This window comes from Hemitrygon akajei, chromosome 5 (assembly GCF_048418815.1).
Source record: "Hemitrygon akajei chromosome 5, sHemAka1.3, whole genome shotgun sequence".
NCBI lineage: Eukaryota > Metazoa > Chordata > Chondrichthyes > Myliobatiformes > Dasyatidae > Hemitrygon > Hemitrygon akajei.
In genome coordinates this window covers 84,557,232-84,575,372 of record NC_133128.1, presented here as the reverse complement: position 1 = coordinate 84,575,372, position 18,141 = coordinate 84,557,232, and the positions used below count along the sequence as shown (strand labels likewise).

The following is an 18,141-nucleotide window of genomic DNA, read 5'->3' as shown; positions in this document are numbered from 1 at the left end:
TTGATGAGTAGTTCACAGAGGTCCAATGAAATTGTACGATAAATCAAGCGCACTTTCACAATTAAATTATTGTAAATCAGTCATTTGTACTCACCCTCATCAACATGGAAAACACTCGAAGAAAAGCATTGTGCTGCCTTTATGGCAGTTATTTAGTTTATAATATTTTCGCTTAGTAATTCATTTGTTAGTATTTTCTAGTTGAATAAAGTATCTATCTATCTATTTGTTTTCTGTACATCCCGGGATACTATGACATCACATCCGGTTTCGCCGCGTCTTGTGGGAAATACCGGTTTGCGATAAACGGGAAGGTGGGGGGGGAGCACATTAGCCGAGCACATTACCCGAGCGAAAACGCTGCTTTTAAGTTAAAGGCGATCAATAACTTTTCCTGGTAGGCTGCAGTATATATTTTTTTACGTCGTTAGGAGATATTGGAATGTTGTTCGTGCACTGTTCAGTAAAAAAGTATATGCAACGTAATTTGTGTGTTACCGATACGTATGTATATTTAAAAGTAGCCGTGTTAGAGGCACGGTTCGAAAAAAAGCATTTGCAATATGTATTTGTTTATGTTACCATACGGATTTAATTAAAAGTTTAAAAAATCCTCACGTGTAATATCTTTCTGTGTAAATATCTCATATTACAACGTGGGACACCTGCGGCCTAAAATCCGGTGCGGCTTGTACAAGTACAAAATTGATTTTCTTTCTAAAATTAGAGCCAGCGGCTTTTAATCAGGTGCGCTCTGTAGTGCGAAATCTACGGTAACTGCCATTACTAAGAAGGCATGGAAGCACCTCTACTTTCTTAGAAGATTGCAAAGATGTAGCATGTCATCTAAAACTTTGACAAATTCCTGTAAATGTGTGGTGGAGAATATTCTGACTGGTTGCATCCTGGCTTGGTATGGAAACACCATTGCCCTTGAATGGAAAAGTGTACAATAAGTAGTGGATATAGCCCAGTGCATCACAGGTAAAGCCCTCCCTACCATTGAGCACATTTACAAGGAGCGCTGTCGTAGGAAAGCAGCATCCAGCATGAAAGATCCCCACCATCCAGGCCATGCTCTCTTCTCACTGCTGCTATCAGGAAGAACTACAGGAGCCTTGGGTCTTACATCACCAGATTCAGAAAAGTTATTACCCCTTAACCAACAGGATCTTGAACCAGAGGGGATAATGTCAATCAACCCAACAATGAACTGATTCCATAACCTAAGGTCTCACTTTTAAGGACTCTATAACTCATGTTCTCAATAGTTATTGTTTCTTTGTTTATTTATTACTATTTTCTCTTTCAATTGTAGTTTGTTATCCTTTTCACATTGGTTGTTTGCCTGCCTCTGTTTTGTGTGGTTTTTCATTGATTTTATGTTTTTTCCCCTATTTACTGTGAAAGCCCACAAGAAAATGAATCTCAGGGTTGTATATAGTGACATATACTGCATGTACTTTGATAATAAATTTACTTTGAGCTTTGAATGACAAGGACAAAGGTGAAAATTATGATTATAGAAAAGGAACATCCAGCTGAGTTTCTGGAGTACCTTCACCTCATTACCACCTCTGTAAGAACACCTTATCTCATGCCATCTAGAAACACAAAAAATCTACAGCACATCACAGGCCCTTTGGCCCACAATGTTGTGCCGACCATGTAACCTATTCTAGAAGCTGCCTAATATTTCCTTACTCCAAAGCTTTCTATTTTTTTAAGCTCCATGTACCTATCAAACAGTCTCTTAAAAGACCCTGTTGTATCTACCTCTACCACCTTTGCTGGCAGTGCATTCCACACACCCACCACTCTCTGTGTGGAAAAACTTAACTCTGACATCCCCCTTGTACCTACTTCCAAGCACCTTAAAACTATGTACCCTTAGCCATTTCAGCCCTGGGAAAAAGCTTCTGGCTAGCCACACGATCAATGCCTTTCATCATCTTGTACACCTTTATCAGGTCACCTCTCATCCTCCATTGCTCCAAGGAGAAAAGGCCAAGTTCACTCAACCTTTTCTCATAAGGAATACTCCAGGCAACATCCTTGTAAATCTCGTCTGCATTTTCTCTCTATAGCATCCACATCCGTCCTGTAATGAGGTGACCAGAACGGAACACAGTACTCCAAGTAGGGTCTAAAAAGTCTTACACGAGGAAATCTGCAGATGCTGGAAATTCAAACAACAACACACACAAAATGCTGGTGGAACACAGCAGGCCAGGCAGCATCTATAGGGAGAAGCGCTGTCGACGTTTCGGGCCGAGACCCTTCGTCAGGACATAAGGTTATCTCTAAAAAGTCTTGTATAGCTGTAATATTACCTCATGGCTCTTGAACTCAATTCAATGGTTGATGAAGGCCAACACACCATACTCCTTCTTAACAACACTGTCAACCTGTGCAGCAGCTTTGAGAGTCCTGTGGACATGAACACCAAGATCTTGCTGATTCTCCACACTGCCAAGAGTCTTAACATTAATATTATATTCTGTCCTCAAATTTGACCTGCCAAAGTGAACTACTTAACACTTATCTGGGTTGAAATCCATCTGCCACTTCTCGGCCCAGTTCTGCATCCTATTGACATCCCACTGTAACCTCTGACAACCCTGCAGATTATCTACAACGCCTCCAACTTTTGTATCATCAGCAAACTTACTAATCCACCCTTCTACTTCCTCATCCAGGTCATTTATGAAAATCTGAAAGAGGAGGGGTCTTAGAACAGATCCCTGTGGAACACCACTGGTCACCGTCCTCCATGCAGAATATGAACCATCCACAACCATCCTTTGCCTTCTGTGGTCAAGCCAATTCTGGATCCACAATGCAAGGTCTCCTTGGATCCCATGCCTCAATACTTTCTGAATGAGCCTCACATGGGGAACCTTATCAAATGCTTTACAGAAATCCATATACACTACATCCACTGCTCTACCTTCATCAATGTGTTTCATTACATCTTCAAATAATTCATTCAGGTTCGTAAGGCATGACATGTCCTTGACAAAGCCATGCTGACTATCCCTAATCAGATGATGTCTCTGCAAATGCTCATAAATCCTGCCTCTCAGGATCTTTAACAACTTGCCCACCACTGAAGTAAGACTCACTGATCTATAATCTCCTGGGTTATCTCTACTCTCTTTCTTGAACAAGGGTCAACATTTGCAACCTTCCAATTCTCTGGTACTTTTCCCATCCCTATTGATGATGCAAAGATCATCGCCAGAGGCTCAGCAGTCTCTTCCCTCGCTTCCCACAGTAGCCTGGGGTATATCTCATCTGGTCCCGGCAACTTATCTAACTTAATACCTTTCAAAAGCTCCAGCACTCTATCTTACTGTCTATACACTCAAGCGTTTCAGTCTACTTTAAGTTATCCCAACAATTGCTAAGGTCCTCTTTGCTGGTGAATACTGAAGCAAAGTATTCATTAAGTACCTCCACTACTTCCTCTAACTCCGCACACATGTTTCCACTCTCACTTCTGATTGGTCCTATTCTCACATGGCTCATCCGCTTGTTCTTCATACACATGTAGAATACCTTGGGGTTTTCCTTAATCCTACTCACCAAGGCCTTCTCATGGCCTCTTCTAGCTCTCCTAATTTCATTTTTGAGCTCCTTACTGGCACCCTTGTAATTTTCTAGAGCTCTAACAGTACCTAGCTTCTTGAACCTTTTGTAAGCTTTATTTTTCTTCTTGATTAGATTTTCTACATCTTTTATACACCATGGTTCTTTTACCCTACTATCCTTTTCCTGTCTCAATGGAACATACCTATGCAGAACACCATGCAAGCATTCCCTGAACATTTACCACAATTCTGCCATGCATTTCCCTGAGAACATCTGCTTCCAATTTATGTTCCCAAATTCCTGCCTAATAGCATCATATTTTCCTTACCCCAATTAAATGTTTTCCCAAATTATCTGCTCCTATCCCTCTCCAGCATTATGTTAAAGGAGATAGAGTTATGATCACTACCTCCAAAATTCTCTCCCACCGAGAGATCTGACACCTGACCAGGTTCACTTCCCAATACCAGCTCAAGTACAGCCTCTCCTCTTGTAGGCTTATCTACATATTGTGTCAGGAAACCTTCCTGAACACACCTAACAAATTCCACCTAATCTAAGCCCCTTGCTATAAGAATATGCCAATCAATATTAGGAAAGTTAAAATAACCCATTACAATAACCCTATTATTGCACCATTACAGACTCTGCCTTCCTATCTGCTTCTCGATGTCACTGTTACTATGGGGGGGAGGGGCCTATAAAAAACACCCAGTAGAGTTATTGCCCGCTTCCTGTTTCTGACTTCCACCTAGAATGAGTCAGTAGACAATCCCTCCATAGCTTCCTCCTTTTCTGCAGGGGTACTATCCCTGATTAGCTGTGCCACTCCCCCACCTCTTTTGCCTACCTCCCTATCCTTTTTGAAACATCTAAAGCCTGGCACATTCAGCAGCCATTCCTGCCCCTGAGTCATCCAAGTTTCTGAGGTGGCCACAACATCATAATTCCACATATTGATCCACGCTCTTAAGTTCATCCGCCTTGCTCACAATACTAGCATTAAAATAGACACCTCAAACCATCTTGACTGAGTGCTTCATTGGTTTATCATCTGCCTATCCTTCCTCATTAACTCCCTACAAGCTGTCTCTACTTGTGCACCAACCACTCTATCCTCTGCCTCTTCACTTCGGTTCCCACCCCCCTGTAAATCTCATTTAAACCCTCCCCAATAGTATTAGCAAACCTCTCTCCCAGGATACTGGTTCTCCTCCAGTTAAAGTGCAACTCATCCCACTTGTACAGGTCACCCCTTCCCAGAAAAGGTTCCAGTGTTCCAAGAACTTGAAACCCTGCCCCTTGCACCATCTCATTCATCTGTGCTATCTTCCTATTCTGACCTTCACTAGCTCAGGCACTGGGAGTAATGTGGAGATTACCACCTTGAGTGTCCTACTCCAGCTTTCTTCCTAACTCCCTAAACTTACTGCGCAGGACCTCTAACCCTCTCCTGCCTGTCATTGGTTCCAGCACGTACCACAACCTACGGCTGCTCAACCTCCCCTTCAAGCATATTCTGCAACCGCTCAGAGATATCCTGGACCCTAGCACCTGGGAGGCAACACACTATCCTGGTGTCTCTTTCACTGCCACATAATCTCCTATCTATCCCCCTAACTATTGAGTCCCCTATGACTGTTGCTCTGCCTGGACTTCACCCTTCCCTTCTGAGGCTCAGAGCTGACCACATTGCTATTGGTCTGGCTGCTGCTGCCTTGCCCAGAGAGGTCATCTCCCACAGCAATATCCAATAGCTGTTGCTGAGAGGAATGGCCATAGGGAGACCCTGCACTGACTTCTTTCTCCTTTTACCTCTCTTGGTGTTCCCCCATCTACTCCCTAAATTTTGCACTCTGGGTGTAACCACCTGCTGAAAAGTCATATCTATCAATTGCTCTGCCTCCTGGATGATCCTAATTTCATCCAACTCCAGTTCCAGCTCCTTTAGTGCGGTCTTTCATGAGCTGCAGTTGGCAGCACTTCCCACAGATGTAGTCATCAGGGAGACTGTTAGGTCCCATGAATTCCCACATTCTACAGGGGGAGCATTCCACTGTCATATCTGCCATCTAGCCTGCACTGTACAATGGGCAACCAAGACCAAATTCTCTAATGTGTTTCTTTGGTCTCAACCTCTTCTCGTTGAAGCCTCTTGAGTCAAAGCCTGACACTCCTACTCTCACCATTGACCTACTCCCAACAATGGCCGCCCCACTTGCCCTTTCTGTACTTTTATTTAATTCATAGTGCTCTTCTTCCAACACTGATTGGACCTTTGGAATGCCTGAACACCATCAAAGCTCTCCTATACTAGCTTTGCCGACCTGCAGGTAAACTCTATAAAGTGCTCTGCTCCCAACACTGATTGGACCCCTGATGGCAAACTCTCGTCCATTCTTTTATCTTTAAATCCAGTGTGCTATTGGCCAGCTTCCCATCTTATGCTGTCTGTAAAGCACGTCCAGAACTGGCACTTACATTTTAACTTGCAGTGTTCTTTTCACTCATTATTTCTGCATCCACTGACCCACATTAGTTACCAGCTGTCCCATTATGATAAGTTAAATTTCTAGTCCTTATGTCTGTCCATTTGTATCTTTCTAATTACTGTAGTCATTTTTAACCTTGCCACTTAATTCCGTTTTCCAACTATGTCCCCTCTTAACACCACTGCTAACAGTGGCACCTTTTCAATATCTAAGGTCTGTCCTTCAATTCCTTTTTTAAACTCCTTTTCTCTATCGTCTTGTGAGAAGTTTAACCTTTCATCTTTGACTTACCCATTATTTTCTGCTTCGTCATTTTTGACTGTTTTCATCCTTGAAAGCAGTCTGCTATTTTTCAGAACTGAAAGTTCTTGCTGTTACCCTGTACCATAGACAAATGCAACTTTTGATAAATTTATTCATTAGTACTGCGTTTGGGACTGAATTTAGTAATTGCTATATAGACAACTTGCACAGCAATTTAATGTAATAACATGCATTTTATTAATGGTATCTTTATTTTGTAGGGTTGAGTCCTAGGCTTTCAGAAGTAAACCTTTTCACTCTCCTGAGTCTGTGGATGGAACTTTTTCCAAATGACAAGCAAAATGCATCTCAGGTATGGTATTGACCCAGTAGTTATAATTGAATTGAATCAACTTTATTTCTTACATCCTTCACATACATGAGGAGTAAAAATCTTTACGTTACATCTCTATTTGAATGTGCAATGTATAAATTATAGTAACTTGTAATAAATAGTATGTAGAGTAAAATATACAACAGAACAGTCAATATAGCTTAGAAATACAATTGTGTTAGCGTGATCATTCTGATGGCCTGGTGGAAGAAATTCCCAATGCCTGTTAGTCCTGGCTTTAATGCTGCGGTACTGTTTCCCGGATGGTAGCAGCTGGAACAGTTTGTGGTTGGGATGACTCAGGTCCCCAATGATACTTCGAGTCCTTTTTATGCACCTGTCACTGTAAACGTCCTGAATAGTGCGAAGTTCACATTCACATGTGCTGGGCTGTCTGCACCACTCTCTGCAGAGTCCTACAACTAAGGGAAGAACAGTTCCCATACCAGGCAGTGATACAGACAATCAGGATACTCTCAATTGTGCCCCTGTAGAAAGTCATTAGGATTTGGGGACTGATGCCAAACTTCTTTGTTTTTGCGACATTGAGGGAGAGGTTGTTTTCTTGACACCACTGTGTCAGGGTGACGACTTCTTCACTGTAGGCTGCCTGGTTATTATATAGTGATAATATCCAATCAGTGTAGTATCATCTGCAAATTTAATTAGCAGGTGGAGTTGTGGGTGGTGACACAGTGATGGGTGTACAGAGAGTAAAGGAGGGGGCTTAAGTCACAACCCTGGGGGGGCTCCTGTGTTGAGGGGCAGAGGTGATGGAGCCCTCTCATACCACCTGCTGGTGATCTAACAGGAAGTCCAGGATCCAGCTGCACAAGGCAGGGTGAAGGCTGAGGTCTCTGAGCTTCTTAACAAGCTTGGAGGGAATTATGGTGTTGAATGCTGAACTGTAGTCCAAGTACAGTGTTCTCACATAAGCATCCCTCCTCTCCGGTGGTGTGTAGAGCTGTGGCTATTGCATCATCTGTTGATTGGTTGTGTCAATAGGCAAATCGTAGGGGGTCCAGTGTGGGTGGTAGCATGCTGCAGATGTAGTCCTTAACCACCCTCTCCAAGCATTTGCTTATTATTGAGGTGAGTTCATCAGGACACCAGTCGTTCAGACATGTTACCTTGGTCTTTTTAGGTACAGGGACAACGGTGGATGTTTTGAAACAGGAGGGCACTCTACACTGGGAGAGGGAGAGATTAAAAATGTTTGAAAACACACCAGCCAGCTGTGCTGCGCACACACGAAGTACTTGCCCTGGGATGCCATACAGTCTCGCAGCCTCGCGGTTGCCCACTCATTAAGAACACCTGCGTACTTCAGTCTCAGAGATGACCAAGGTGCAGGTTGTATCGGCAGCTCTCCTCGGGGACTCAGTGTTGGCGACTTTGAACTGAGCATAAAAAAAAAAAAAAAAAAATTAGCTCATCTGGGAAAGGGGCAGTCAAGTCAAGTCAAGTCACTTTTATTGTCATTTTGACCATAACTGCTATGTACAGTACATAGTAAAAACGAGACAACATTTTTCAGGATCATGGTGTTACATGACACAGTACAAAAACTAGACTGAACTACGTAAAAAAACAACACAGAAAAAAGCTACACTAGACTACAGACCTGCCCAGGACTGCATAAAGTGCACAAAACAGTGCAGGCATTACAATAAATAATAAACAGGGCAATAGGGCAGTAAGGTGTCAGTCCAAGCTCTGGGTATTGAGGAGACTGAAGGCTTGGGGGAAGAAAATGTTACATAGTCTGGTCGTGAGAGCCCGAATGCTTTGGTGCCTTTTCCCAGACGGCAGGAGGGAGAAGAGTTTGTATGAGGGGTGCATGGGGTCCTTCATAATGCTGTTTGCTTTGCAGATGCAGCGTGTAGTGTAAATGTCCGTGATGGCGGGAAGAGAGACCCCGATGATCTCAGCTGACCTTACTATCCACTGCAGGGTCTTGTGATCCGAGGTGGTGCAGTTTCCGAACCAGGCAGTGATGCAGCTGTTCAGGATGCTCTCAATGATGTTGGCAGCACCACTGTGTTTAGCTTTGAAGCCTGCGATGGTGTGCAGACCTTGTAATAAGCTGCATGTGTTGTTGGTGGAGAGTTGTGTCTGGATCTTGTCCCTATATTGTTGTTTCGCTGCCTTGATGAATTTGCTTAGAACGTAGCTGCATTTCTTGAGTTCCTGGTGGTTACCAACGGTGAATGCTTTGTCTTGCACAGTGAGTGCAGTACACACGGAACTGTTGATCCAGGGTTTCTGGTTTGGATAGACCCTGACTGATGCACTTCAGGATGAAGATCGTGACCCCTTCCATGAACTCAGAGACATCCTCATCATGAAAGACATTCCAGTTGATGTCATCAAAGCAGTCCTGTAGTATGGAGACTGATTGGTCAGACCAACAGTGGGGCTTTAACTTATTAACCTAGTAGTTTAATAAAGCAGAATGATGGGTGGATTAAATGTCAGCAAATGTGTATTACTAACAGATTATTACTCTCACTATTTCAGACATAGTTAACAAATATGCATAATTTTATTCAAAAGAGTAACTGCCTATGTTATTTATTGGAGCTGTGTTTTTGTTTTCCATTGGTAGTATGCAGTCAGACTAGACTGTTAAATTTGCAGATAATTGCTATAAATTCTAGGAAAGATGTAAAAGCTATAGAAGGGATGCAGAGTAGAGTTACTAAAATTTATCCAAGGCAAGATGTTGAGGCTTTGGAGAGGATGCGGAAGAGGTTTACCAGAGTGCTCCCTGGTTTAGAGGACATGTGCTACCAGGAGAAACTGGATAAACATGGGTTGTTTTCTCTGGAGTGCCAGAGGCTGAGGGGAGATCTGATGGAGGTTTACAAGATTATGAGAGGCATTGATAGAGAGGACAGAGTATCTGCTTCCCAGGGTTGAAATGTCTAATCCCATGCATTGAAGGTGAGAGGGGGTAGGTGTGAGGGTTAAGTTTTTTTTACACAAAGAGTGGTTGATGCCTGGAATACGCTGCCTGGCGTGGTGGTAGGGGCAAATACATCAGAGGCCTTTAAGAGACACTTGGATAGGCACATGGATGTGAGGAAGATGGAGGGATATGGACATTGTTTAGATAGGAGGGATTTGTGTATGGGTGCTTTTGATTTGCTTTTATGCTGGTTTGGAACAACTGTGGGCTGATTGGCCTGTTCTTGTGCTGTACTGTTCTACGTTCTTTGATGAGGAACTTTAGTGTTTTGAAAAGAATGGAGGAACTGGGATGTTCCCCTTAGAACAGAAGAGAAAGTGAGAAACTAAACAGAAGTATTTAATTCATAAGAACATAAGAAAAAGGAACAGGAGTATGCCATCTGACCGATTGAGTTTGCTCCACCATAATGGATCCTATTGAGTCTAACCATGGATTCGGCTCCACCACTTGCCTTTTCCCCATAATCCTAATTCCACTGCTATACAAAAATCTATCTAACTGTGTCTTAAATATGTTTGATTAGGTAGCCTCTGTTGCTTCTCTGGGTAGAGAATTCCACAGATTCACTGCTCTCTGGAAAAGTAGTTTTTCCTCTTTCCATCCTAATTATATTAAAAATGAGTACAGAGAGTGAAGCTGTTCCAATTGGCAGAAAAGATGGAATTAAGGTGAATAGTAAAAGAGTGATGTAAGCACAAGAGATTTGGTAGTTGCTGGAAATCCAGAGTAACACACTCAAAATGCCAGAGGAACTCAACAAGTCAAGCAACATCTATGGAAAGGAATAAAAAGTCAACATTTTGGGCTGAGGACCTTCATCAGGACGGGAAAGGAAGGGAAGAAACCAGAATAAGAATGTGGAGGAGTACAAGCTAGAGGGTGATGGGTGAAGCCAGGAGAGTGGGGAGTTAGATGGGTGGGGGAGAGGAGATGAAGTAAGAAGCTGGGAAGTGATAGATGGAAAGAGTAAAGAAGGAATCTGATAGGAAAAGAGAGTGGACCATGGAGAAAGGGAAGGAGGAAGGGCACCAGAGGGAGGTGATAAGCAGATAAGAAGAAGAGAAGGCTTAAGAGGGAATCCAGAATGGAGAATGGAACAAGAGAGAAGAGGGAGGGGGAGATATTGATGGAAGTTAGAGAAATCAATTTTCATGTCATCAGGTTGGAGGTTACTCAGACAATATGATGAGATTTTGCTCTTACAACCTAAGAGTGGCAGTAGAGGAGGCCATTGACCAATATGTCAGAATGGGATTGGGGATTGAAATTTAAATGGTTGGCCACTGGGAAATCCTGTTTGTTGTGGACAGAGTGAAGGGAGTCAAAAAGCAGTACCACAATCTACGTCGAGCCTCACCGATGTAGAGGTGAGGTGCACCACAAACAGTAGGTGACCACAACAGATTCACAGGTGAAGTGTTGCCTCTCCTGGAAGGACTTCTTGCCAGTGAGGGACAAAGTCAGTGATGTAGATGTACTACTTGTTCTGTTTGCTGGGGTAAGTGCCTGAAGGGAGATCAGTTGTGCAAATGAATGGACATGGGTATCACAGAGGGAGCGATCTCTGTGGAAAGTGAAGGGTGGGAGAAGGTAAAGATGTGTTTGGTGGTAGAGTTTCTTGAAGATGGTGTAAGTTGTGGAATATGATGTGCTGGATGTGGTCGCTGATGGTGTGGTAGGTAAGAACAAGAGAAACTAACCCTGTTAAGGCAGCAAGAAAGTGGGATGAGGGCAGATGTTTGGGAAGTGGAGGAGATGTGGGTGAGGAAGGGTAAGGAGGAGGACATCTCTGATGTTTTGGAAAAGAAAGCATCCTGCGAGCTGCTGCGGCAGTAATGATCAGGGAAAAGGGAATGGCACTTTTACAGGGTGGGAAGAGTGATAGTCAAAATAGCTCTGAGAAATGGAGACAGAGTGATTGAGAAAAGGGAGAGAGGTTCAGAAATGGACCAAGTGAATTTAAAGGCAGGGTGAAAGTTGGAGGCAAAGTTGATGAAATTGAAAAGCATGGGTACATGAAGCAGCATCAGTGCAGTTGTCAATGTAGCGGAGAAAGAATTGGGGAGAGTTACCAGTGAAGGCTTGGAATATTGACTGTTCCATGTAGCCAGCGAAGAGGCAGGCATTGCTGGGGCTCACCAGGGTGCCCCTGGCTACACTTTTGGCTGGAGAAAGTGAGAGGAGCCAAACGAGAAATTTTTGAATATCTGCCAGTATCCAGTTCTGCCAGTGGGAGGAGGGTGGTGGTGGAGGGGAACTAGTTAGACCTGTTGTCTAGAAAGAACCTGAGCATTTTAAGGCCCTCTTGATAGAGGATTGAAGTGTCTAAGAACTAGATATCCACAGTGAAAATGAGGTGATCAGTACCAGGAAAGTTTTTGAAGTGATCGAGAGCATGTGAAGTGTTATGAATATAGAACCATAGAACATTACAGCACAGAAACAGGCCCTTTGGCCCTTCTTGGCTGTACTGAAACATTTTTCTGCCTAGTCCCACTGACCTCTACCTGGACCATATCCCTCCATACCTCTCTCCATGTACCTGTCCAAGTTTTTCTTAATTGTTAAAAGTGAGCCTGCATTTACCACTTCATCTGGCAGCTCATTCCACACTCCCACCACTCTCTGTGTGAAGAAGCCCCCCAAGTGTTCACTTTAAACTTTTCCCTCTTTACCTTTAACCCATGTCCTCTGGTTTTTTTTCTCCCCTAGCATCAGTGGAAAAAGCCTGCTTGCATTCACTCTATCTAGACCTATCATAATTTTATATACCTCTATCAAATCTCCCTTCATTCTTCTACACTCCAGGGAATAAAGTCCTAACCTGTTCAACCTTTCTCTGTAACTCAGTTTCTCAAGTCCCGGCAACATCCTTGTAAACCTTCTCTGTAATCTTTCAATCTTATTAATATCCTTCCTGTAATTAGGTAATTAGGTGGGAAGGGACTGATCCACGGGGATAAAAAGGAGTTGAGATATGAATTTAGTGCAGCAGGAGCAGGCAGAAACAGTGAGCCTACCCAGACAGTCAGATTATTGGATCTTGAAGAGGAGGCAGAAACGAATAGGATGTCAAGTCAAGTCAAGTCACTTTTATTGTCATTTCGATCATAACTGCTGGTACAGTACATAGTAAAAATGAGACAATGTTTTTCAGGACCATGGTGTTACATGACACAGTACAAAATCTAGACTGAACTACGTAAAAAAAAACAACACAGAGAAAGCTACACTAGCTTACAGACCTACACAGGACTGCATAAAGTGCACAAAATCAGTGCAGGCATCACAATAAATAATAAACAGGACAATAGGGCAAGGTGTCAGTCCAGGCTTCGGGTATTGAGGAGTCTGATAGCTTGGGGGAAGAAACTGTTACATAGTCTGGTCATGAGAGCCCGAATGCTTCGGAGCCTTTTCCCAGACGGCAGGAGGGAGAAGAGATTATATGATGGTGCATGGGGTCCTTCATAATGCTGTTTCCTTTGCGGATGCAGCGTGTAGTGTAAATGTCCGTGATGGCGGGAAGAGAGACCCCGATGATCTTCTCAGCTGACCTCACTATCCGCTGCAGGGTCTTGCGATCCGAGATGGTGCAATTTCCGAACCAGGCAGTGATGCAGCTGCTCAGGATGCTCTCAATACAACCCCTGTAGAATGTGATGAGAATTGGGGGTGGGAGATGGACTTTCCTCAGCCTTCGCAGAAACTAGAGATGCTGCTGGGCTTTCTTTGCTATGGAGCTGGTGTTGAGGGACCAGGTGAAATTCTCCATCAGGTGAACACCAAGAAATTTGGTGCTCTTTACGATCTCTACCGAGGAGACATTGATGTTCAGCGGGGAGTGGTCGCTCCGTGCCCTCCTGAAGTCAACAACCATCTCTTTTGTTTTGTTCACATTAAGAGACAGGTAGTTGGCTCTGCACCAGTCCGTTAGCTGCTGCACCTCCTCTCTGTAAGCTGACTCGTCGTTCTTGCTGATGAGACCCACCACGGTCGTGTCATCAGTGAACTTGATGATATGGTTCGAGCTGTATGTTGCAGCACAGTCGTGGGTCAGCAGAGTTATCAGCAGTGGACTGAGCACGCAGCCCTGGGGAGCCCCCGTGTTCAGTGAGATGGTGTTAGAGATGCTGCTCCCGATCCGGACTGACTGAGGTCTCCCAGTCAGGAAGTCTAGGATCCAGTTGCAGAGGGAGGTGTTCAGGCCTAGTAGGCTCAGCTTTCCAATCAGTTTCTGAGGGATGATTGTGTTGAATGCTGAACTGAAGTCTATGAACAGCATCCGAACGTATGTGTCTTTTTTGTCCAGGTGGGTTAAGGCCAGGTGGAGGGTGGTGGCAATGGCGTCATCTGTTGAGTGGTTCGGATGGTACGCTAACTGCAGGGGGTCCAGTGAGGGGGGCAGCAGGGTCTTGATATGCCTCATGACGAGTCTCTCGAAACACTTCATGATGATGGATGTAAGTGCAACGGGACGGTAGTCATTTAGGCAGAACACTGAAGATTTCTTCGGCACGGGGACGATGGTGGTGCCCTTGAAGCACGTTGGAACGGTGGCGCTGCTCAGGGAGATGTTGAAGATGTCAGTGAGAACATCTGCTAGCTGGTCTGCACATCCTCTGAGCACTCTACCAGGGATGTTGTCTGGTCCAGCAGCCTTCCATGGGTTTACCCTGCACAGGGTTCTTCTCACATCGGCCATGGTGAGACTCAGCACCTGGTCATTTGCGGGAGGGGTGGACTTCCTCGCCGCCACATCACTTTCCACCTCAAACCGGGCGTAGAAGTTATTCAGTGCATGTGGGAGGGAGGCATCACCTGCAGAGTCAGGTGATGTTGTCCTGTAATTGGTGATGTCCTGGATGCCCTTCCACATGCGCCGCGTGTCGCCGCTGTCCTGAAAGTGGTTGTGGATTCGCTGGGCATGTGCACGCTTTGCCCCTCTGATGGCTCAGGACAGAGGATAAGAGAATTGTGAGGTTGGTGGCTCTGGATGGGGGATCTCCAGAGTTGTTACAGTTGTTGATGGTGCAGGAAGCAATGTTCTGATGGTCTTGAGTTGGTTCCTCTTTAATGGGAAAGTAAAGAGATGTCTGAGAGTTACCACCTGGTTTCAGCAAAGTGGAGGACAGTCTAAAACACTACATCAGCACCCCCACCTCAACTTGTCTGTGTCGTGGTTACTTGAAATGACCAGGAGACGCAGACAATTCTTCCAGAAGTTTAAACCTTTATTTGTAAACAAAGGCTGAGGCAATCAATGAACTTGTCAGCGAAAGCCCACCGAGCTCCGGTGTACAGCATTCTTTATAGTAATTTCTTATCTCAGTTACATTTCGGTTTTATCAGCATACCCAATCAATTTTTAGTTGCATATCATCTATACATTAACTAATCAAACACTCTTGCCTAGCTCTTGGTGCGCCACCAGTATTTCTTTCCAGTTCACTTCTTGGGCCTCATTCCTGGCCACGGTTGTTTCTCAGTCAGCCTCCCTTAACCTCCCTCACATTACATTTCCTGTTCATACCATCCTGTCTGCCACCGTTATCTCTTCATAAGCCATGCTGTTGTATAATATATGGAGTACATTTCAGCTAATTAGTGCTGCTAATGCTAAACAGGTGTTCTTTAACTGCCATAGTATGTAGCTAAGAGGTATCTAGTAAAACAATACATAGCAAAATGTATTTAGTAAAATAATACATAGTAATATTCAGTACATAGGAGTGATTACATAATATAGTAAATAGCTAGTACATAGTGGTTATATTTCAGGTACATATAGTGATTATGTCAGGTATATTTCTCAATATCTGCAGGTTAGATGGTAAGGTTGAGATTGATGCAGGGAGAGTGAAGGGCAGTGCATTCAGCAGGGATAAGGTTTGAATAGGAGAGAAGAGTGCTGAAGCTGAGTTAGTTGACATGTTCTTCTTTACATATTGAATGATTAGGATCTTGTCAAACCGTGAAGGGCTGTAATAGCTGATTCACTAGTAGAATTCAAAAGTAAGCAGGATATTTTTTATACCTCTAATGCCTCTCTGTGTCCTATGCTCCAGGGGAAAAAAAGAAGCCCTGCCTATCTATTCTCTCCTTATAACTCATGCTCTCTAGACTCAGTAACATCCTTCCAAAAGCTGGGCAGCCAAAACTGTATACAATACTCTAGATGTGATTTCACCAATATCTTGTACAGTTGTAACATGACCTTCCAACTTTGTACTCAATGCCCTAACCAATGAAGATAATCTTCCCAAACACTTTTCCCACCCTGTGTACCTTGACCCACTTTCCCAGTTGATCTAGGTGATCTTAAATAATCTTCACTGTTAACTATAGCACAAGTTCTGGTATCATTCACAATCTTACTAACCATGCTGTTGCCAATTCAATACAGCACACAGTAAATACACACCAAGCAATAACTTTGCCTAACATCTGTAGTTCTTTATTCATCCAATTGATTCAAGATTCATCATGTAGTTTCAAATGATTATTTAATTCTTTAGTTTCACAATTCAATAAATACTAGCACAATGTTTTAGTGTACTTTCACAACTTCCAAAACCCACTACAGGCAGTCCCTGGGTTACATACGAGTTCCGTTCCTGAGTCTGTCTTTAAGTCAGATTTGTACGTAAGTCGGAACAAGTACATCCGGTATTATTTAGCGTCAGTCAAACATTTGTCTTAGTATATAGTATATATTTTACCTTTCTATGCATATGAAACACTTAAGAAACATTACTATTCCAATAGTTAAACCACTGTGCTGCTTAGTAATAATTGTAGCTTTCATCAAGACAGGGCCTTTCACATGCTCCATTATTCTCACTTTATCCTTCAAAATTGTTCCAATCGTTGACCGACTAGCCTAATGCTTTTCCAATGACCGATGGTGTTTCAACTCTTTCCAAATGCTTTATTATTTCCACTTTATTTTCAATCGCGATCGCTTCCCATCAACAGAACAGAAACACTGTGGGCGGCGGGTCCCGACCTCCGCCAGCTGCCAAGGTCCGCTGGGTCCTAAGGACCACCGCACTGAATTCCCCGGGTCCAAAAGTCCACCACACTGAGGCAGATTAAATGTGACAAGTGGGGGCCGTGCTGGATTTGGGTACTGTATTTGATCCTCCACAATATTCCGTGTGGGAATTTAAACTGGAGGTGGCAGTGTTTTTTTTTACGAGGTCAAGTTGCACGCTCAACATTAACCCAGCACAAATGGTACAGGAGTCACTGGATCGACATCAACCCAGCACGGGAGCAGTCTGTCACTGGATTGAACTCGGGAAACTCCATTCTCCAGCCCGGCGCTGATCTCACTGCGCCACCAGCCAACCGGAACGGGGGGGCCAGGGTCAGGGTGAATCTTGCTAGGAAAAATTTAAGCCAAATACAAAGTTACACACTCAACACAGTGTTAACAGCAACGACTTAAAATGGCAGACGGCGTTCTCTTTCCTCGGTTCGTAAGTACGAGTTGTCTGTAAGTCGGACGCTTGTAACTTGGGGACTACCTGTACTTGCATTCAGATATTACTCACTCTTGACGTGATCTAACCTTCTAAACCAGCCTACCATGTTGGACTTTGTCAAAGGTCTTGTTAAAGCCATGTAGACATTATCTACTTCCCTGCTCTTGTCAATACACTTGGTCACTTCCTCAAGAAATCACAAATTCATTAGACATATTTTCTCAAGTCTTTCCATATGTAGGTAGATCCTGTATCTTAGATTAGGCTGCAGTGACTTTACCACCACATAGGTCACTGGCCTGTAGTTCCTTGTCCTTGCAGCCGTTCTTAAATAAAGCTAAATGATTAGCCACCCTACAGTCTTTTGGTATCCATGACTAACAGTGATAAAATATTTCTGCTAGGGCCCCAGCAACTCCTTTCCTGTCTTCCCACAGAATATCCTAGAATACACTTGGTTAGGCCCGAGGTTCTTATCCACTTTAATGTGCTTTAAGTTCTAGCAATGCACCGATTTCAATGAGAGCTTAAGGTCATGAATGGGGTGCTGAGTGTGCTGCCTTTTGCTGGCTGATGTTCAGCAGTTTTTTTTTAGTGCTGCTGGAATTACACTCATCCATCCAAGTTCATTGTATCCAATCACAGTCCTAACTTGTGTCACTTAAATGGTAATGCCCTGGGGAGTTGGGAGGTCAGTCATTCAATGCTGCATACCTAGCTTCTGAACTGCTGCAGTCACAATATTTAAATGAATGGTGCAGTGAAACTTGGGATCATACAGCATGGAAGCAAGCCTTTTAGCCGAACTCATCCATTCTGACTCTGTTGTCCACCTGTCAGTGTTTGGTCCATAGCAGTCTGAACCTCTTCTATCCATGTACTTAGATGGCTTTTAAATGTTGTTAACTTGGCCGTCTCACCCACTTTTTCGGCAGCTTATTCCAAACAAAAAAG

The 18,141-nt window shown here is 43.7% G+C and overlaps 1 protein-coding gene across 4 annotated transcripts in view; it reads left to right on the top strand.

Moving 5' to 3' along the window:
- cdadc1 (cytidine and dCMP deaminase domain containing 1) overlaps positions 1-18,141 on the top strand; it is a 65,061-nt gene that overhangs the window by 8,132 nt on the left and 38,788 nt on the right. The window contains exons 2-3 of one of the 4 annotated variants that reach the window (XM_073045931.1): positions 2,700-2,846; positions 6,611-6,702. In XM_073045931.1, coding sequence (XP_072902032.1) covers positions 2,774-2,846; positions 6,611-6,702 — 165 coding nt within the window. In that variant the 5' untranslated portion in view covers positions 2,700-2,773. Of the gene's footprint in view, positions 1-2,087; positions 2,297-2,699; positions 2,847-6,610; positions 6,703-7,914; positions 8,071-18,141 lie in introns of those variants that run through there. The other 3 variants (XM_073045936.1, XM_073045930.1, XM_073045933.1) reach the window with 3 other exon arrangements.